The sequence below is a fragment of the Lepidothrix coronata genome, unplaced genomic scaffold (genome assembly GCF_001604755.1).
Source record: "Lepidothrix coronata isolate B3197 unplaced genomic scaffold, Lepidothrix_coronata-1.0 Scaffold480, whole genome shotgun sequence".
In the NCBI taxonomy this organism is placed as follows: domain Eukaryota; kingdom Metazoa; phylum Chordata; class Aves; order Passeriformes; family Pipridae; genus Lepidothrix; species Lepidothrix coronata.
Window position 1 is genome coordinate 23252 of NW_016690660.1, and position 13305 is coordinate 36556.

At 55.5% G+C, this 13305-nt stretch overlaps 1 protein-coding gene across 1 annotated transcript in view; it reads left to right on the forward strand.

Annotated features, from left to right (window-relative positions):
- LOC108510103 (vitamin D3 receptor-like) overlaps positions 1–13300 on the forward strand; it is a gene marked incomplete at its 3' end in the record, with an annotated part of 27968 nt that extends 14668 nt beyond the window's left edge. The window contains exons 4-8 of the mRNA XM_017839794.1: positions 1178–1255; positions 2760–2910; positions 7526–7656; positions 12869–13053; positions 13235–13300. Of these exons, the coding sequence (XP_017695283.1) occupies positions 1192–1255; positions 2760–2910; positions 7526–7656; positions 12869–13053; positions 13235–13300 (597 nt within the window). The remainder of the gene's footprint in view (positions 1–1177; positions 1256–2759; positions 2911–7525; positions 7657–12868; positions 13054–13234) is intronic.
- Between the last annotated feature and the right edge of the window lie 5 nt (positions 13301–13305).

The following is a 13305-nucleotide window of genomic DNA, read 5'->3' on the forward strand; positions in this document are numbered from 1 at the left end:
TAGGGTCATCCTCTTTTTTTCCCCTCAACTCATTTTTGCTCCAGACTCACTGTCTGGAGTTAGTGAGTGACTGATAAAGGGTGTTTAACACAGGGCACGTCCAGCACCAGCCAAAGCCTTTTGAAAGCAGCTGAGATGCAGCGAGGCAGCAGCTGCCTCAGCCCCTGTGGAGACAACATTCAGCCAGGTTTTAAACCAAAAAAAAAAAGAGGTTTTCTGGGTGCCATCAGCGTGGAGAGATGCTCTGCATGGCCAAGGGAGCAGGTTCCCATCCAGGTGCTCAGCAGGTGTTTTCCCAAGGTGTCTCCTGGCCCTGTCCTCCAGCACAGCACTTCGGGGGGGGCACAAAACCCCTCAGCTGAGGCCGGTGTGATGAGCTGCCTGCCCACAGGACGTGGGTTTTTCCCCTTGCCTTGGCCCTGCGTTGTGGCACCATCATCCTTTGGGTCTCTGAGCTCGTGCTGGACACGGGGGTGACCCGAGGGAGCGAACCAACTCATTGTCTGGTGTGAGAACAGGTCACCCCCAGCTCGAGGAGGAGCTCAGGGAAGGCAAAGCACCTTGAGAAAAGCTTTTTCCTGCCTCTGTCCCAGCCTTCTTGGCACCCTGGGAAAAATGGGTTGTTTCAGCGTGGTGTTTCCCAGAGCTGCTGAAAGAACAAAATGATGTGGAAAGGGAGGCAAAACCTTCCCCTTGGGGTGCCCAGGTGATTCCACAGGCTTCGAGTGGGCACGGAATGAGGACCTGTGTTTGCAGCAGCCACCCAGCTCTGCCTCCCCTCGAGCCCCCCGCGCTCAGCAAGCTGGACTGTGAGATTTAAATCGATAGGAAATTATTACTGAGGTTAAAGGAACACCTCTGGAGCACCTCTCGCTCTCCTCTCCCCTGCCTGTGCCCCTTTGTTCTCCGCCGTGTTCCTCGGGCTCCCCTGGCAACCCCGGCACGCAGAGGGTGGCCTGGAGCTGGGATATCTCCTCCCGGATCTGGGCTGAGGAGGTGGTGTGGGAACCAGACAAGTGGTACCTGAGCTGGCAGGATTATCTGGGAGATCACCCCACCCCGGGCACGGGGCTTTGAGGGGCCGGAGCGGGACCGGGGCACACTCAGACACTCCTTGAGTCACCGACCTGGGAAGGTCTGGGGCTGGCTCAGCTCGTGTCCTGTCTGCCTTTTTTAGGTGTGGGTGGCTCCATGTCCCAGCTCCAGAGCTCCTGGGACGTGCAGCAGCGGAGCATGGCGTATTTTCCAGATCCAGGTACGGGATGTTCTCCTCGGGGTTGGGTCTGTCTCTTCCTGGGAGCTTTCTCCAGGCACCACCAACCACCAGGACCCCTCTCTGAAGGTGCCAGGACCACTGGCCATGCCAGTCTTCACGGGAGAAAACTCCAAGCTCCTGGGGTTGCTCTGGGAGCATCTCCAGGTGCTGCAGGGCTGTGGAGCCTTTGGGCTCTGTGTGGCAGCTCTGCTCTCCCCTGGCAAGGCCCAAGAGCACTCCAGGCTTCCCTGGGTCGAGCAAGAGCTTTGCAGTGAGACTTTAATTGTAGGATCGTCCTCTTTTTTTCCCCTCAACTCATTTTTGCTCCAGACTCGCTGTCTGGAGTTACTGAGTGACTGATAAAGGGTATTTTACACAGGGCAAGTCCAGCACCAGCCAAAGCCTTTTGAAAGCAGCTGAGATGCAGCGAGGTATCAGCCCCTGTGGAGAAAACATTCAGCCAGGCTTTAAACAAAAGAAAAAGCTTGCGTGATGCTCCTGAATCAGCTCAAAATTTCTCATCCCGAGATGCACAGAGGGGACAACTCTGTCCTCTGTGCAGGGAAACTGAGGCACAGGAGCTGCTGGGAGCTGCCAGGGTGAGCTGAGCTGCACCCACAGCCTCGGGGTGACCTTTGCCAAGATATGGCACCAGGAAAACTTTACAACCTTTATTTTCCTGGTGCTTTTAGATGCTCAGTGTTCCTAATAGACAGATTTCTGCCAGCAGATATCACAAGCCAGGGAGAGTCTTTTAAAAGCTCCTTTTAGTTCTCATTCCAGCGATCTGCCCTGGGAGCACTATTTCCTCCCACCCTCGTTTACAGCCCTGTGAGGGATTTTTTTTTAAAAAAAAAACAATCTTCATTTTGAGTCATGTTCAGGTTATTTTCTCACTTACGGGAGCTGGTGCCGCTTCCTGTCAGAGCACGAGGGAAATTCTCTGCTGCATCTGGGCTGTGTCACCTCCTGCCCTGGGGTTTTAGGGCCAGTTCTGCTCCCCCTCAAGGCTTTCTGGAGGAAAAGGGGCAAAGGAAACCCCCAGGGCGTGGGGTGAGCTGTAGGAGTTCTCCCAAAAAGGGCTGTGAGTGTGTTCTGCGGGGTGTGGGGAGGGGGATCAGCCCTGGTTTTAGGGGGGACACCAATGGGCTCCTCAGGGCAGTGGGCACAGCACCGAGCCTGCCAGAGCTCCAGGAGCGTTTGGATGATCCTCTGGGGCACAGGGTGGGGCTTTGGGGTGTCCTGCACAGGGCTGAGGTGCTCCTTGTGGGTCCCTCCCAGCTCAGCCCACCCTGTGATCCCGTGAGACCCGGCTTGGTGGTGGTGGGAGCCCCCGGAGCCAGAGGGGACACGAGTTGGGGACGCGAGTTCCTCCCGCCGAAGCCAAGGCAAGGGGGAAAAAACCCCAAAACCCCAAAAATCCTTTATTTGCATCTAACTGGCTTTTTGTATCGCTGTGATAACAGCTTGACAAAATAAACCCCTGGCTTTGCTCCCCCCCCAGACATGGAGCCCGGGGCTGCCAGCACGTCCCTGCCCGACCCCGCCGGCGACGGCGACCGGAACGTGCCGCGGATCTGCGGCGTCTGCGGGGACAGGGCCACCGGCTTCCACTTCAATGCCATGACCTGCGAGGGCTGCAAGGGCTTCTTCAGGTGAGAGGAACCGGGGATGAGGCGCTGGAAAGCGGTGCCAGGGCCTGGGGGTGCCCCGGCAGCCAGGAGGGCCAAGCGTGTCCTGCCTGGGGGGCATCGCTGGGTGAGGGAGGGGATTGTCCTGCTCTGCACCTGCCACGTTGGGGTGTTTGGGGCACCAGAATGTAAGATTTTAAGCCATTAGAGAGCATTGAAAGGAGGCCACGAGGGTGGGGAAGGGCCCTGAGGGGAGGGGCTGAGGGCACTTGGTGTGTTCAGCTGGAGAAGAAGAGGCTGAGGGGAGGCAGCATTTTGGTGAAGGCTCAGTTTGACCCCTGTCCCAGCGATGCTCCAGGACTGACCCATCCTCATGGCAGTCCAGGGCACTTGCATCAAGCGAGAGAATGACTAATTGCTGGTGAAATGAAGGCACCTGATGATGATGATGATGATGATGATGATGGCGTGGGATGGGCTGGGAAGGGCCTTGCTCAAGTGTTCTGCACCAGCAAGGCCCGGTTTACACCTTTGAGCTGGGCTCTTGCAGGGCTTGAACTTCTGCAGCAAAGCCATAACTCCTCCTCTGGCAGGAATTTGGGGGTTTTCACAGACCACAGTTTTCCGTGACCTGTTCTCAGCCACGGTGGCTCTGAAGCCACCAGCCAGGTCACCACAACACTTTCCCCAATTCCTGCTGCTAAACTCTTCTTTCAGGTGCTCTCCCCTGCTCTGCTCTGCTCTCCCTGCCACCTTCCCCATCCCTGTGGTGACAACAGGCTGGCTTTTGGCCCCTGGAATGGCCAGTGCCCCTTTCCTGAGAATGACATGGCTCTTGTGCCCCCCGAGCCCCATCTCTGTTGTCACACCCCTGGAATCGTGCAGGACCCTCACCTGGGACAGTATTTCTGAGCAGACACCGTTGTGTGCCAAGCTCTCCTCCCTAGCCAGCCCTTCATGCCCCCAATCAAAGCCTTTATTTTCAATTTAAGGCTCTTGCTACTTTTTAATCTTGCTTTCCAGGCACGCTCTCCCCAAGCCAGGTCTTGGTGCGTTCCCCTCTTGTTTACACTGGCATCTTTACACGCCTTTTTCAACCCCTGAATTAATTAATTCTTGCTGGTGCCACAGCATTGAAGTGCTTTCTGCTGCTGGGAGAGCCTGGGCACTAAAACTGCCCCAGGGAAGCTGTGCCTCCCTTTGCTGCCTCGGGGTTTATAACACACTGCGTCCACTCGCTGGTTTTCAACTCCCAGCTCGTGGATCTTTGAGAAAACCTCTGCCCTGGTATCGATTTCTGGGCACTCCCAGGGCTGGAAGAGGGTGAGCAGCTGGGAATATCGTGGGAATATTGAACCCAGGGGCTGTCTCCCAGCTTTTGCTGGGTGAACTCTGGCTGTGGGGTGACTCTCTCCCTCCCTGGGCCGGGCTGGGACTGGTTCTGCCGTGCCTGGAGCCTCGTGCGGGTGGTGGAGGGACAGGACCTGAGCCTTGGCTCGTGGGGGTGGCAGCAGAACTGCTGCAGGACCCCCCTGGTGGCTCTCACCTCCCTTGGGGACATACCTGGGACACGGTTTCCCCCTGCTCAAAGTCCCCCAGGAGGTCCTGGGTTTAATGACCCCGTTAATTAGGACTTTATTGGCACCTCCAGGCCCACGTAGCCCTGGGCACCAACAGGCTGTCGGCTCTGCTGGCTTCAAAGTCCAGTTGACTGATGATGCCAAGGGCAACAGGGACCTTTTATTGGGCTCTGCTGTTTGCTCAGGAGCTCTGAAGCAGCACCTGAGCCAGAGGGATTTATTCCACGGCCCCTTGGCTGAGGCTTCCGCGGCTTCCCTGGTTCCTCCTGCAGGTTTTCCCCACTTTCTGCCCCCAAGGTGGGCATCCCGAGAGCTCCAGGGAGTTCCCCTGCCCTCGACAGCGCCGAGGGGTGACCTTGGGAGCTCTGTCCCCATCTCCCACCCCCAGGAGCAGCCCCCACGGCCTCGGAGCTGTGCCAACCCCTCAGCCCCGGGCGAGCTGGCTCCCACCCTCGGGCTGGCGTGGAGCAGGGAGGGAGCCTCGTTATTTTTAGCAGCCTGGGATTCTTAAATGAGCCTCGAAATGGCCGGTTCTGGAGCTTTATAAAAACACACACGGGAGCCAGACGTCGTGAGCTCCCGCTGTGGGTCCGGCTGCCCCTCCCCAGCCCTGCTGGTGTCACTGGGGGCCCCTGGGAGCCACCAGCCGGGACCTTGGAGGGGCAGCAAAGCAGCTCCTGTGCCCTGGGCTCGCGTAAACTGCAATTTTCATTCCAAACCCATAATGTTGGCTTGCCCTTGGACGCGGGACATCTTTCCCTGCCCGAGGGCCTCGTGTTTCTCCGGCTTGTTTGTGCATTCCCCAGCCTTGCCCTGGGCTGTGGGGGAAAAGATGAGCTGCCTGCTGGCCCCAGAGGCTCATAAACACGAGTTATTTCGCTCAAAGTGGGTGATTTTTGGGGCGTTCAGCTCCAAATCCTGACTTGCCCTCAAGCTGAGCCGTGTTTGTCCCCGTTCTTGGGGCAGCAGATGTCCTGCTGATCTTGGAAAAAGGGGAAACCCCGGGGAAAAGCTGAAGTTTGCCAAATTGAGAGCCAGTGGCTGGGTGAAACAGGGATTTCGTGGTGTGAGGTGAGTCAGGGAGGGCTCTGCCAGCCCCCTCTCCTCTATTAATTTTCCTACAAGCGTTTATTCATGTCAGGTAAAGGGAGAGCAAAGCTTCTTTGTCGGCTTCTCCCTTTCTAAAATAGCCTCTAATTGCATGCTGCTGGCTCTGCAGCCCGAGGACATATTTTATATTTATATTTATATTTATATTTATATTTATATTTATATTTATATTTATATTTATATTTATATTTATATTATTTATACCCTCCCTGCATGGGGCTGGTCAGGGCTGGGGGTCCCCTTAGTGCCTCCCCTTTGGTGCAGGGGTTGTGCCCCGTCAGCTCAGTCTTGCAGAGGGGTTTTAGTGCCCCAGGAGGGGCTCTTTGTGGCAGGACACTCCTCATCCTCGTGCTGAGCTCAGCGTTGACTTGGTGGCAGATTTGGGGATTCATGGAATCCCAGAGCGGTTTGGGATGGGAGGGAGCTCAAAGCTCATCTCGTCCCACCCCTCTGCCGTGGCCAGGGACACCTTCCACCATCCCAGCTTACTCCAAGCCCCGTCCAACCTGGCCTTGGACACTTCCAGGGATGGGGCATCCTTTGGGAAATCTATTCCAGGGCCTCCCCACCCTCACAGGGAGGAATTTCTTTCCCAGTACCCCATCTAACGCTGCCCTCTGGCAGTGGGGAAGCCATTCCCCCTTGTCCTGTCCCTCCAGGCCCTTGTCCAAAGTCTCTCCAGCTCTCCTGGAGCTGCATCTCTGTCCTGTTCTGCCCCTGGGAACATCCCCACTTTGCCTTTCCAGCCTGGCAGCACCCAGGGCTTGGTTTGCCTCCGTTCCAAATCACCTCATTTAAACCCAGGCACCTTTAGAAACCTTCCCAAACGGAGAGAGGAGCTTTCCTCACTGAGGAACTTTATCCAAGGCCAAGTGACATCTCCAGAGGCAACGGAGAATCTGCCCTTTGGATGGAGCAGCTCAGCTCTGCCTGGAAAGTGCCATTTTAGAGCCTCTCACCCTGCTGCAAGGCCCTCCTGGGAGCTCTGGCTTTGCCCCTTTGCCTTGGAAGATTCTGGCTCTGACCCTTTGACCCTTTGCCTTGGAAGATTTTTTTTGGCTTTGCCTCTTTGACCCTTTGTCCTTGGAAGATTTACAGCCCCGATTGCAGCGGTGGGTGAACATGGCACAGTGTGGTTTTGGTGGAAGAGAGGCTTGTTATTTTAAGTGTTGTTTCTCTTGTATCCTGCAGTGAGATTTCTTTCTCCTGCACACACAAACATGTGCTCCAGCCAGTTATTCCAGCAAAGCCAGGCTTAAAGGTGGGTAAATGTTTAATAACACGGCCCCCACTCTGCTCTCTTTTGTTGCTGGGGGGGTTTCTCTGCAATCCTTCCACCCATCTCATGGCCTTCAAAATACCTGTGCAGATCCAGAAAGCTGCTTTACCTGCCAGGTTGGACAGGGCTTGGAGCAACCTGGTCTAGTGGAAGGTGTCCCTGTTGGAACAAGATGGGCTTTAAGGTCCCTTCCCACCCAAACCATTCTGGGATTAACCTGTGGTTGAACCCCTTGGCTGTGTCCTTGTAAGAAGTTCTCCTTCTCCACACTGTCCAGCAGTGCCTGAACCTCCAGCTCAAAGCTGTAGATGCACCCAAACATGTGCAGCCTCTCCAACTTCACAGAATCCCAGAGTGTTCCCAGCTGGACGGGCCCCACAAGAACCATCAAGTCCAGCTTTTAAGGGAATGACCCGTAGTGGGGTTGGCCCCACACCTTTGGTGTTGTTAGCACTGGGCTCTACCCAGCTGAGCTCATCTCAGGGTCTTCTCTTGACCTTCTCCAGCTGAACACAGCCAGGTCAGAGACACCCCCACCACCCCCAGCACCCCTCGGCAGCATTTTGCCGTCCGGGAGCCGCGTTCGTCCTCCCATCTCCTCCCGAGGTTTGGAGCGGCCTCTTGGAGAGCCAAACCGGGGCTGACTGGGTGTTTTTCTGCCCCTCCCCAGGAGAAGCATGAAGAGGAAGGCCATGTTCACCTGCCCCTTCAACGGGGACTGCAAGATCACCAAGGACAACCGGCGGCACTGCCAGGCGTGCCGGCTCAAGCGCTGCGTGGACATCGGCATGATGAAGGAGTGTGAGTACGACCCCGGGGCACATCCCAGCTCCAGCTGGCCATGCCCAGCTCCCTCTCCGTCCCCAGGGCTGGGAAGGGCAGCACAAAACCTGGACACCCTCCCGGGACTCGAGGGGGATGCAAAGGGCAGCGGATGTGGTGGGTTAATCATCTGAGAGGAGCTCGTTTAATGATCCCTGTGGGCACTGGAGTGATCCAGGAGCTGCTTTTCCCAAGGCCAAGTGGCTTTTCCCGGCTCTCGAGGGGCATCAGCTTTTTGTGAGAGTGTCCAGGGAGGTTTGTGGTCGATGCCTGGGCACACTGGTTGATTCTGTTGCGTCTTGGATTCCTTGGGTCGTGCTCGAGGGCCTCCCTCTGCGTGCCAGGGGGGTGATGGTAAATCTGCTGGTTAAATTTTGGGCGTGAGTTTGGGTTTGATTGTGGGGTTTAGACAGAAAAAAAAACACCTCCTGACACCTAAAGATTGTATCCATACCTAAAATATATCGATGTTTTTATCAGTTACTACACAAAGACATTTTTCTGCGTGTTTTGGATTGGGGCAGAAAGTTTCCTGTATCCTCTCTGCTCGGAGCAGAAAGTAGGTGTTTTTGAGACTGATATTTGTGGTTATTTTCCCCCATCAGTTCTCTCTCAGAGGGGCAGTCCTGCAAATTCCAGTGGACTTGTGTTTTTCCTTACCCTTTGTGTCCTGTGTCTGAGCAAAGAAATTAATGTTTGTTGGTTCTGAATTACAGAGTTCCCGTTCACTAATTAGTGTTCTACCTATTGGTTATTGATTTCTCACTGTTTATGTTAATTAATCCACACTTTTAGTCATTTTAGTATCTTTTTTTCCACCGGTAGGGACTTTCCAACACGAAGGCTGAGTCTTTGTTGGTCTCTTCTTTATCTTCTGCTTTCTGTAAGATGTCCTTGTGATCCATAAATTCTGCATTCCAGATGTCCAACTTCAACAATCCATCTTTCCCTCCCAGGCTTTGTACATCGGAGCAAATCAGAGTTAGTTTATCAAAACCTTAATTTAAATTAAGACTTTAATTAACTTCAATTAGAACTTAATTCTCCCGAGCTGTGTTCCCTCAAAAGCACCTTGTGACAACTTTGCTAAACGCTGGCTAAGGGTAATTTAAGAATAGCATAATTAATATCTATTGGTTATGATTAATTAAAACAATGAATTAGAAGATATTTAAAACCATTAACTAAAATTATTAAAAAGTTCTATCCTTCCCAACAGAGCTGGATTGTGTTTTCCTCCTCTGTAGCTCTGGGCTCTTTTTTTTTTTTGGGGCCCTGCCATGTGGGTCCATCCAGCCACGTGCACAGCAGAGTCTTAAGTAAACAGCAGAGGGAAGTAAAGTAGTTTTTAACCCAATCCAAACAGGCTAATGTTGCCCAAATATTTATTTTCCTCGGCTGTATTTATGGATAAGCAGCTTTTAAAAACAAAATGTGTTTGACGTGCTCCCCTCCTACGTCGCACGAGCTCTCCACGTCCCGGCTCCTCGGGAGCAGGTCGGTGGTCACGGAGTGTTCAAACCCAACAACAGCTCCTGCTGGGAGACCGTGGGCAGGGGTGTCCATGGACCTGGGAGTCTGGAAAATGGAAGGGGTGCTCCTTGCCTCGTGTGGTGAGCAGGGGACAAACAGTGCCACCGAAAACCTCCCGGTCCTCCGGGGAAATCGGAACGTGGAGGGGTTTGCAGGGAAGCAGCACCTAAATATTCCACGGCCCTAAAGATCCCTGATGAAGAGAAAAATCCCTGGATATTATTCTTTTAAAACAAAGGGAGAGAAAGGCCACGCAGGGCACCGTCTGCCCCCGAGTTTTGGGGAGCACGAGGAGCCCGTGGTGGGCGCCGGTTGAACGGCTCGTTCGGGGCTCATTCGGAGCTAATGAGGGAGACTTTTGACCTGCACTAATTACTCAGGGCAGGCTGGAGAGTGCCTGGGCAGAGATGCCAAGCTGTTTGCTCCAGGTGCCAGGGACAGGCATGTTCTGCACGGGAGTTAACGTGTAAGTGACCCCGTTAGCAAACCGTGACTGGATTAACCAAAACCAACCCCCCGGGACTAAAAATAGCCTTCCATGGACTTTGCCACCGGACACTGCCATTATTTTTAGATGGAATAAGGCATCTTGAAGCTTTTGAGGGGGTTGGTGTCTTCCACAAGGCTGTTGTTTGTGTTGTTTGGGAATGTCTCTGTCGCTCTGGAAGGCAGGTCTCCAGCCTGGGGATGCCTCTGGCTGCCCTGTTCCCTTCCTGCTGCTTTTTCCTGGGATGATAATGGTAATTCCTGGCCTGAATGGGCTGTAAAGCTGGGCTGATGGCCTGGGGCTGGACTATCCCACCTGCTGTGCCACTGCTTTAGGTGGCCAGAAAATGGGGGAGGAATTGCTCCTTCCCTGCAAAACTGCCCTTTTTCCAGCAGCCTGGAGCTGAGGAAGGGACACCCATCCCTCGGGGATTGGATCCACACCGTGGGGTGTTGGATGGGCTCCCTCAGGGAGCCTCCAGTGTCTCTGCCCCTTCTCCCCCAACCTTTAACAGCTCCTGTGTTCTCAGTCTTCACGTGTTCTCCAGAGAAGGTGGTGCCACTCAACCCTCAGCACCCCTTATCCCTTTTCCAAGGAAAAGGCTGGCTGGGATGTGGCTGGAGCCTCGAGCAGCTGGTGCTCAGCACCCTCCCCACGAGGTTTGATTTATGATCTCAGGGCTGAAAATCCCCAGAGGGGAGGAGAACAAAAGCAGAACCAAACCAGCATCTCACAGCCAGGGAGAGGAGCAGAAGTGGGAAGGAATTTCCCCGGAATTTCCCCAGATGCTCAGGGAAGCAGGAAGGGTTATGGTTGTGTAGGGTGAGGGTGAGCAGGGGGGGACACGACCTCTCCTCCTCTCCTCCACTTCCCAAAGAGGTGGTGGCCCTCAAAGCCAAGACATCCCTGCTGCTCTAAGCATGGGATGTGTTATTCCCGAGCCCGGGAGCCGCTGCCAGGCTCTGGCACTCCCAGATGTTTCCTAAACTTCCTTTTTCTTTTATATTTGGCTGCTCTTTCCTGGTTGATGGAGCCTTTGTGCTGCCCCCCCAGCCCCCCCCCCCATCCTGCAGCACTTCCAAGCCCCTGGTTTTGGCCAGGGGTGCAGAGCTGGATCCTCACCCTGTATCCCTGTATCCCTGTATCCTCGTGCTCCACAGTCCCAGGGGTGTTGGCCGTGGCTTTCCCTGCTGCCTTGTGGCGTCTCCACAGAGGGCCAGTGTCTGGCTGGACGTGATGGGCAGATGTTATCTCGGCCTCCACACGGATTTGGGGTCAGGGCAGCCCACAGAGGCTCAGCCACGGCGCCGGCTGTGCCAGGAGTCTGTGGCTGGATGGCTCTGGCTCGGCGCTCGGAAAGCTCGGAGCTGGGATGGGAGCTGGGATCTCAGGGCAGGTGTTGAGCCGCTTCCCAGCCCTGTATTCCCACTCCCATCCTCCCATGAGTCCAAATAAGCACTGAATCCTTTTCCCCAGCACTTTATAAAGCAGTGGAGGAGGGTCACTGCACTGACATCCCTCATCCACCTTATCCCTGGTCCTGCGGAAAAGCCGGTTCCTCTGGCACGGAGCGTTTCAGGTTTGCTGCTAATCACCAGAAACAGCTCCTGCCAGGCTGAGAAATGCCACTGCCAGACTGTTGCCAGCCTGGTTGAGGGCTGGATTCCCTAAAAGAGGGTGGGAAGTCCCAGGCTGACTTCCTCAGCAGTCTTGCCCCAGCATAAAAACATCCTTATCTTTCCATTCCGCTCTGTGGATGCCTCCCAATGTTCCTGGGATCATAGAATAGTTTGGGTTGGGAGAGACCAATAGAGGTCATCTAGTCCTTGCAGGATCCCAAATTTGCCTGGTGTAACCTGCAAGAATCCCCTCTGAGGCCCCGATCCTCGGGACACTTCCAGCACCGCGGCCACAGCCAAGGGCTCGGCTTTGCCCCATCCTCCTCCTCAGCCCCACACGTGGCTTCCCCCACCAGTTTCTCCCCATGCCCACATGGATCTGATGCTTTTGTACGAAGAACTGGGAGGGGGGATGGCAAAACTCTTGATTTCTCTCCCCGAGCAGTCGCGCCGTGCCCCGCGGAGCCGCCGTAACGCGCCCGCGGCCGAGGTGACCTTTCAGCTCTATCTGCTCATTCCCGTCTCTCCGAGACCTTCTGGTGCCCTCTGAGGTTGTGCAAGTTTGAAAAGGGATCGGAAAAATGCCGTTGGCTAAAGGAGCAGGGACGGCAAACAGCTCCTTGCCCGGAGCCCCACGGCTGCAGCTCCCTCCGCCCTCCGCCAACCTCTCGGCCCAAATTCCACCTCGACTCGCCCAGAGTCAAATCTCCTCACGCAGGGCAGGCTCAGCCACCTCGGCATCAGATAACACGCTTGGGGTTTTCTGTAATGCCCTGGTGAAAGGGCTAATAACAGCCTGAGGAAGGGGAATTGCTATTTTTAGGTGGATGTGTGTTACCAAGCGCTTTCGGGAGTGGCTGACGCGGCTACGGGGATGGAGGTTGAACCCAAGAGATCTGTGCAGCTCCCTTGTGCTTTTCTTCTCTTTCAGCCCTCTCAGGCCACTCAGGTCTCCAAGCTCTTTTTTATAAAGTTAAGATTTGAGCCCAGATTGCCTGTGGCTGCTCCCCTTCCCTAAATAAAGGGGACAATCCTAGTGTATCGCCTCGGAGTCCAACCCTTGGCTGCTTCTGAGGGCCATCACCCCTAACACAGGCCATAAATACCCACCCCTGGGAGTGGGGGGTGTTTATGTGTGCCCTTAGCTTAAACACAAGGTTAGAACTCCCCTGGGGATGCTGCAGAAGTGCTGCTGGATACCCAGGGTGGCAGCTGGGGCCGAGCAGAGCTGCGCTGGGCACTGGAGCTGGGCGAACCCACTGACCCGAGTCTGGCGGGATCAGGATTTCTGTCACCTGGAAAGCACAGAGCAAACAGCGAGGGAGCAGAGCGGGCGTGTGGCAGTGCTCATGTGGCCTTATCTCACCCAGCCCTTGCCTAAAAGCACCATAAACTGCCGGGCACAGCGGGAAGCCGTGACCCGGCAGCCGAGGTGACAGCGGGGTGGGGTCGATGCAGGTTCAATGACTGATTATCCAGGCGATGGGGACACTCTCTGCCGCAGCCTGGGGTTGCTCCAGTCCCTGTTTCTGCCCCTTCCCCTGCCCCACAGTCATCCTGACGGACGAGGAGGTGCAGAGGAAGCGGGAGATGATCCTGAAGCGCAAGGAGGAGGAAGCGCTCAAGGAGAGCCTGAAGCCCAAGCTCTCGGAGGAGCAGCAGAGGGTCATCGACATCCTGCTCGAGGCCCATCGCAAAACCTACGACCCCACCTACGCCGACTTCTCCAAGTTCCGGGTACGGCCGGGCCGCCCCCGCCCCCGTGGGCAGCCCCCCGATGCTCCAAACCCCTCTCACCCCTCAGAGAGGAGTTAAAAATCCCCCTGCGGAACCCTCGCTGCTCGTGGCAGCAGGTGAACAACCACCACACATCTCCCCTTCCCGACCCCGGCCCTCACGCCCTGCCCTTCTCTTCCAGCCCCCCGTGAGAAGCCACCCCAACAACAGGGGGGCAACAAAGTCCTCCTCTCTCCTCACCCAGGACCTGTC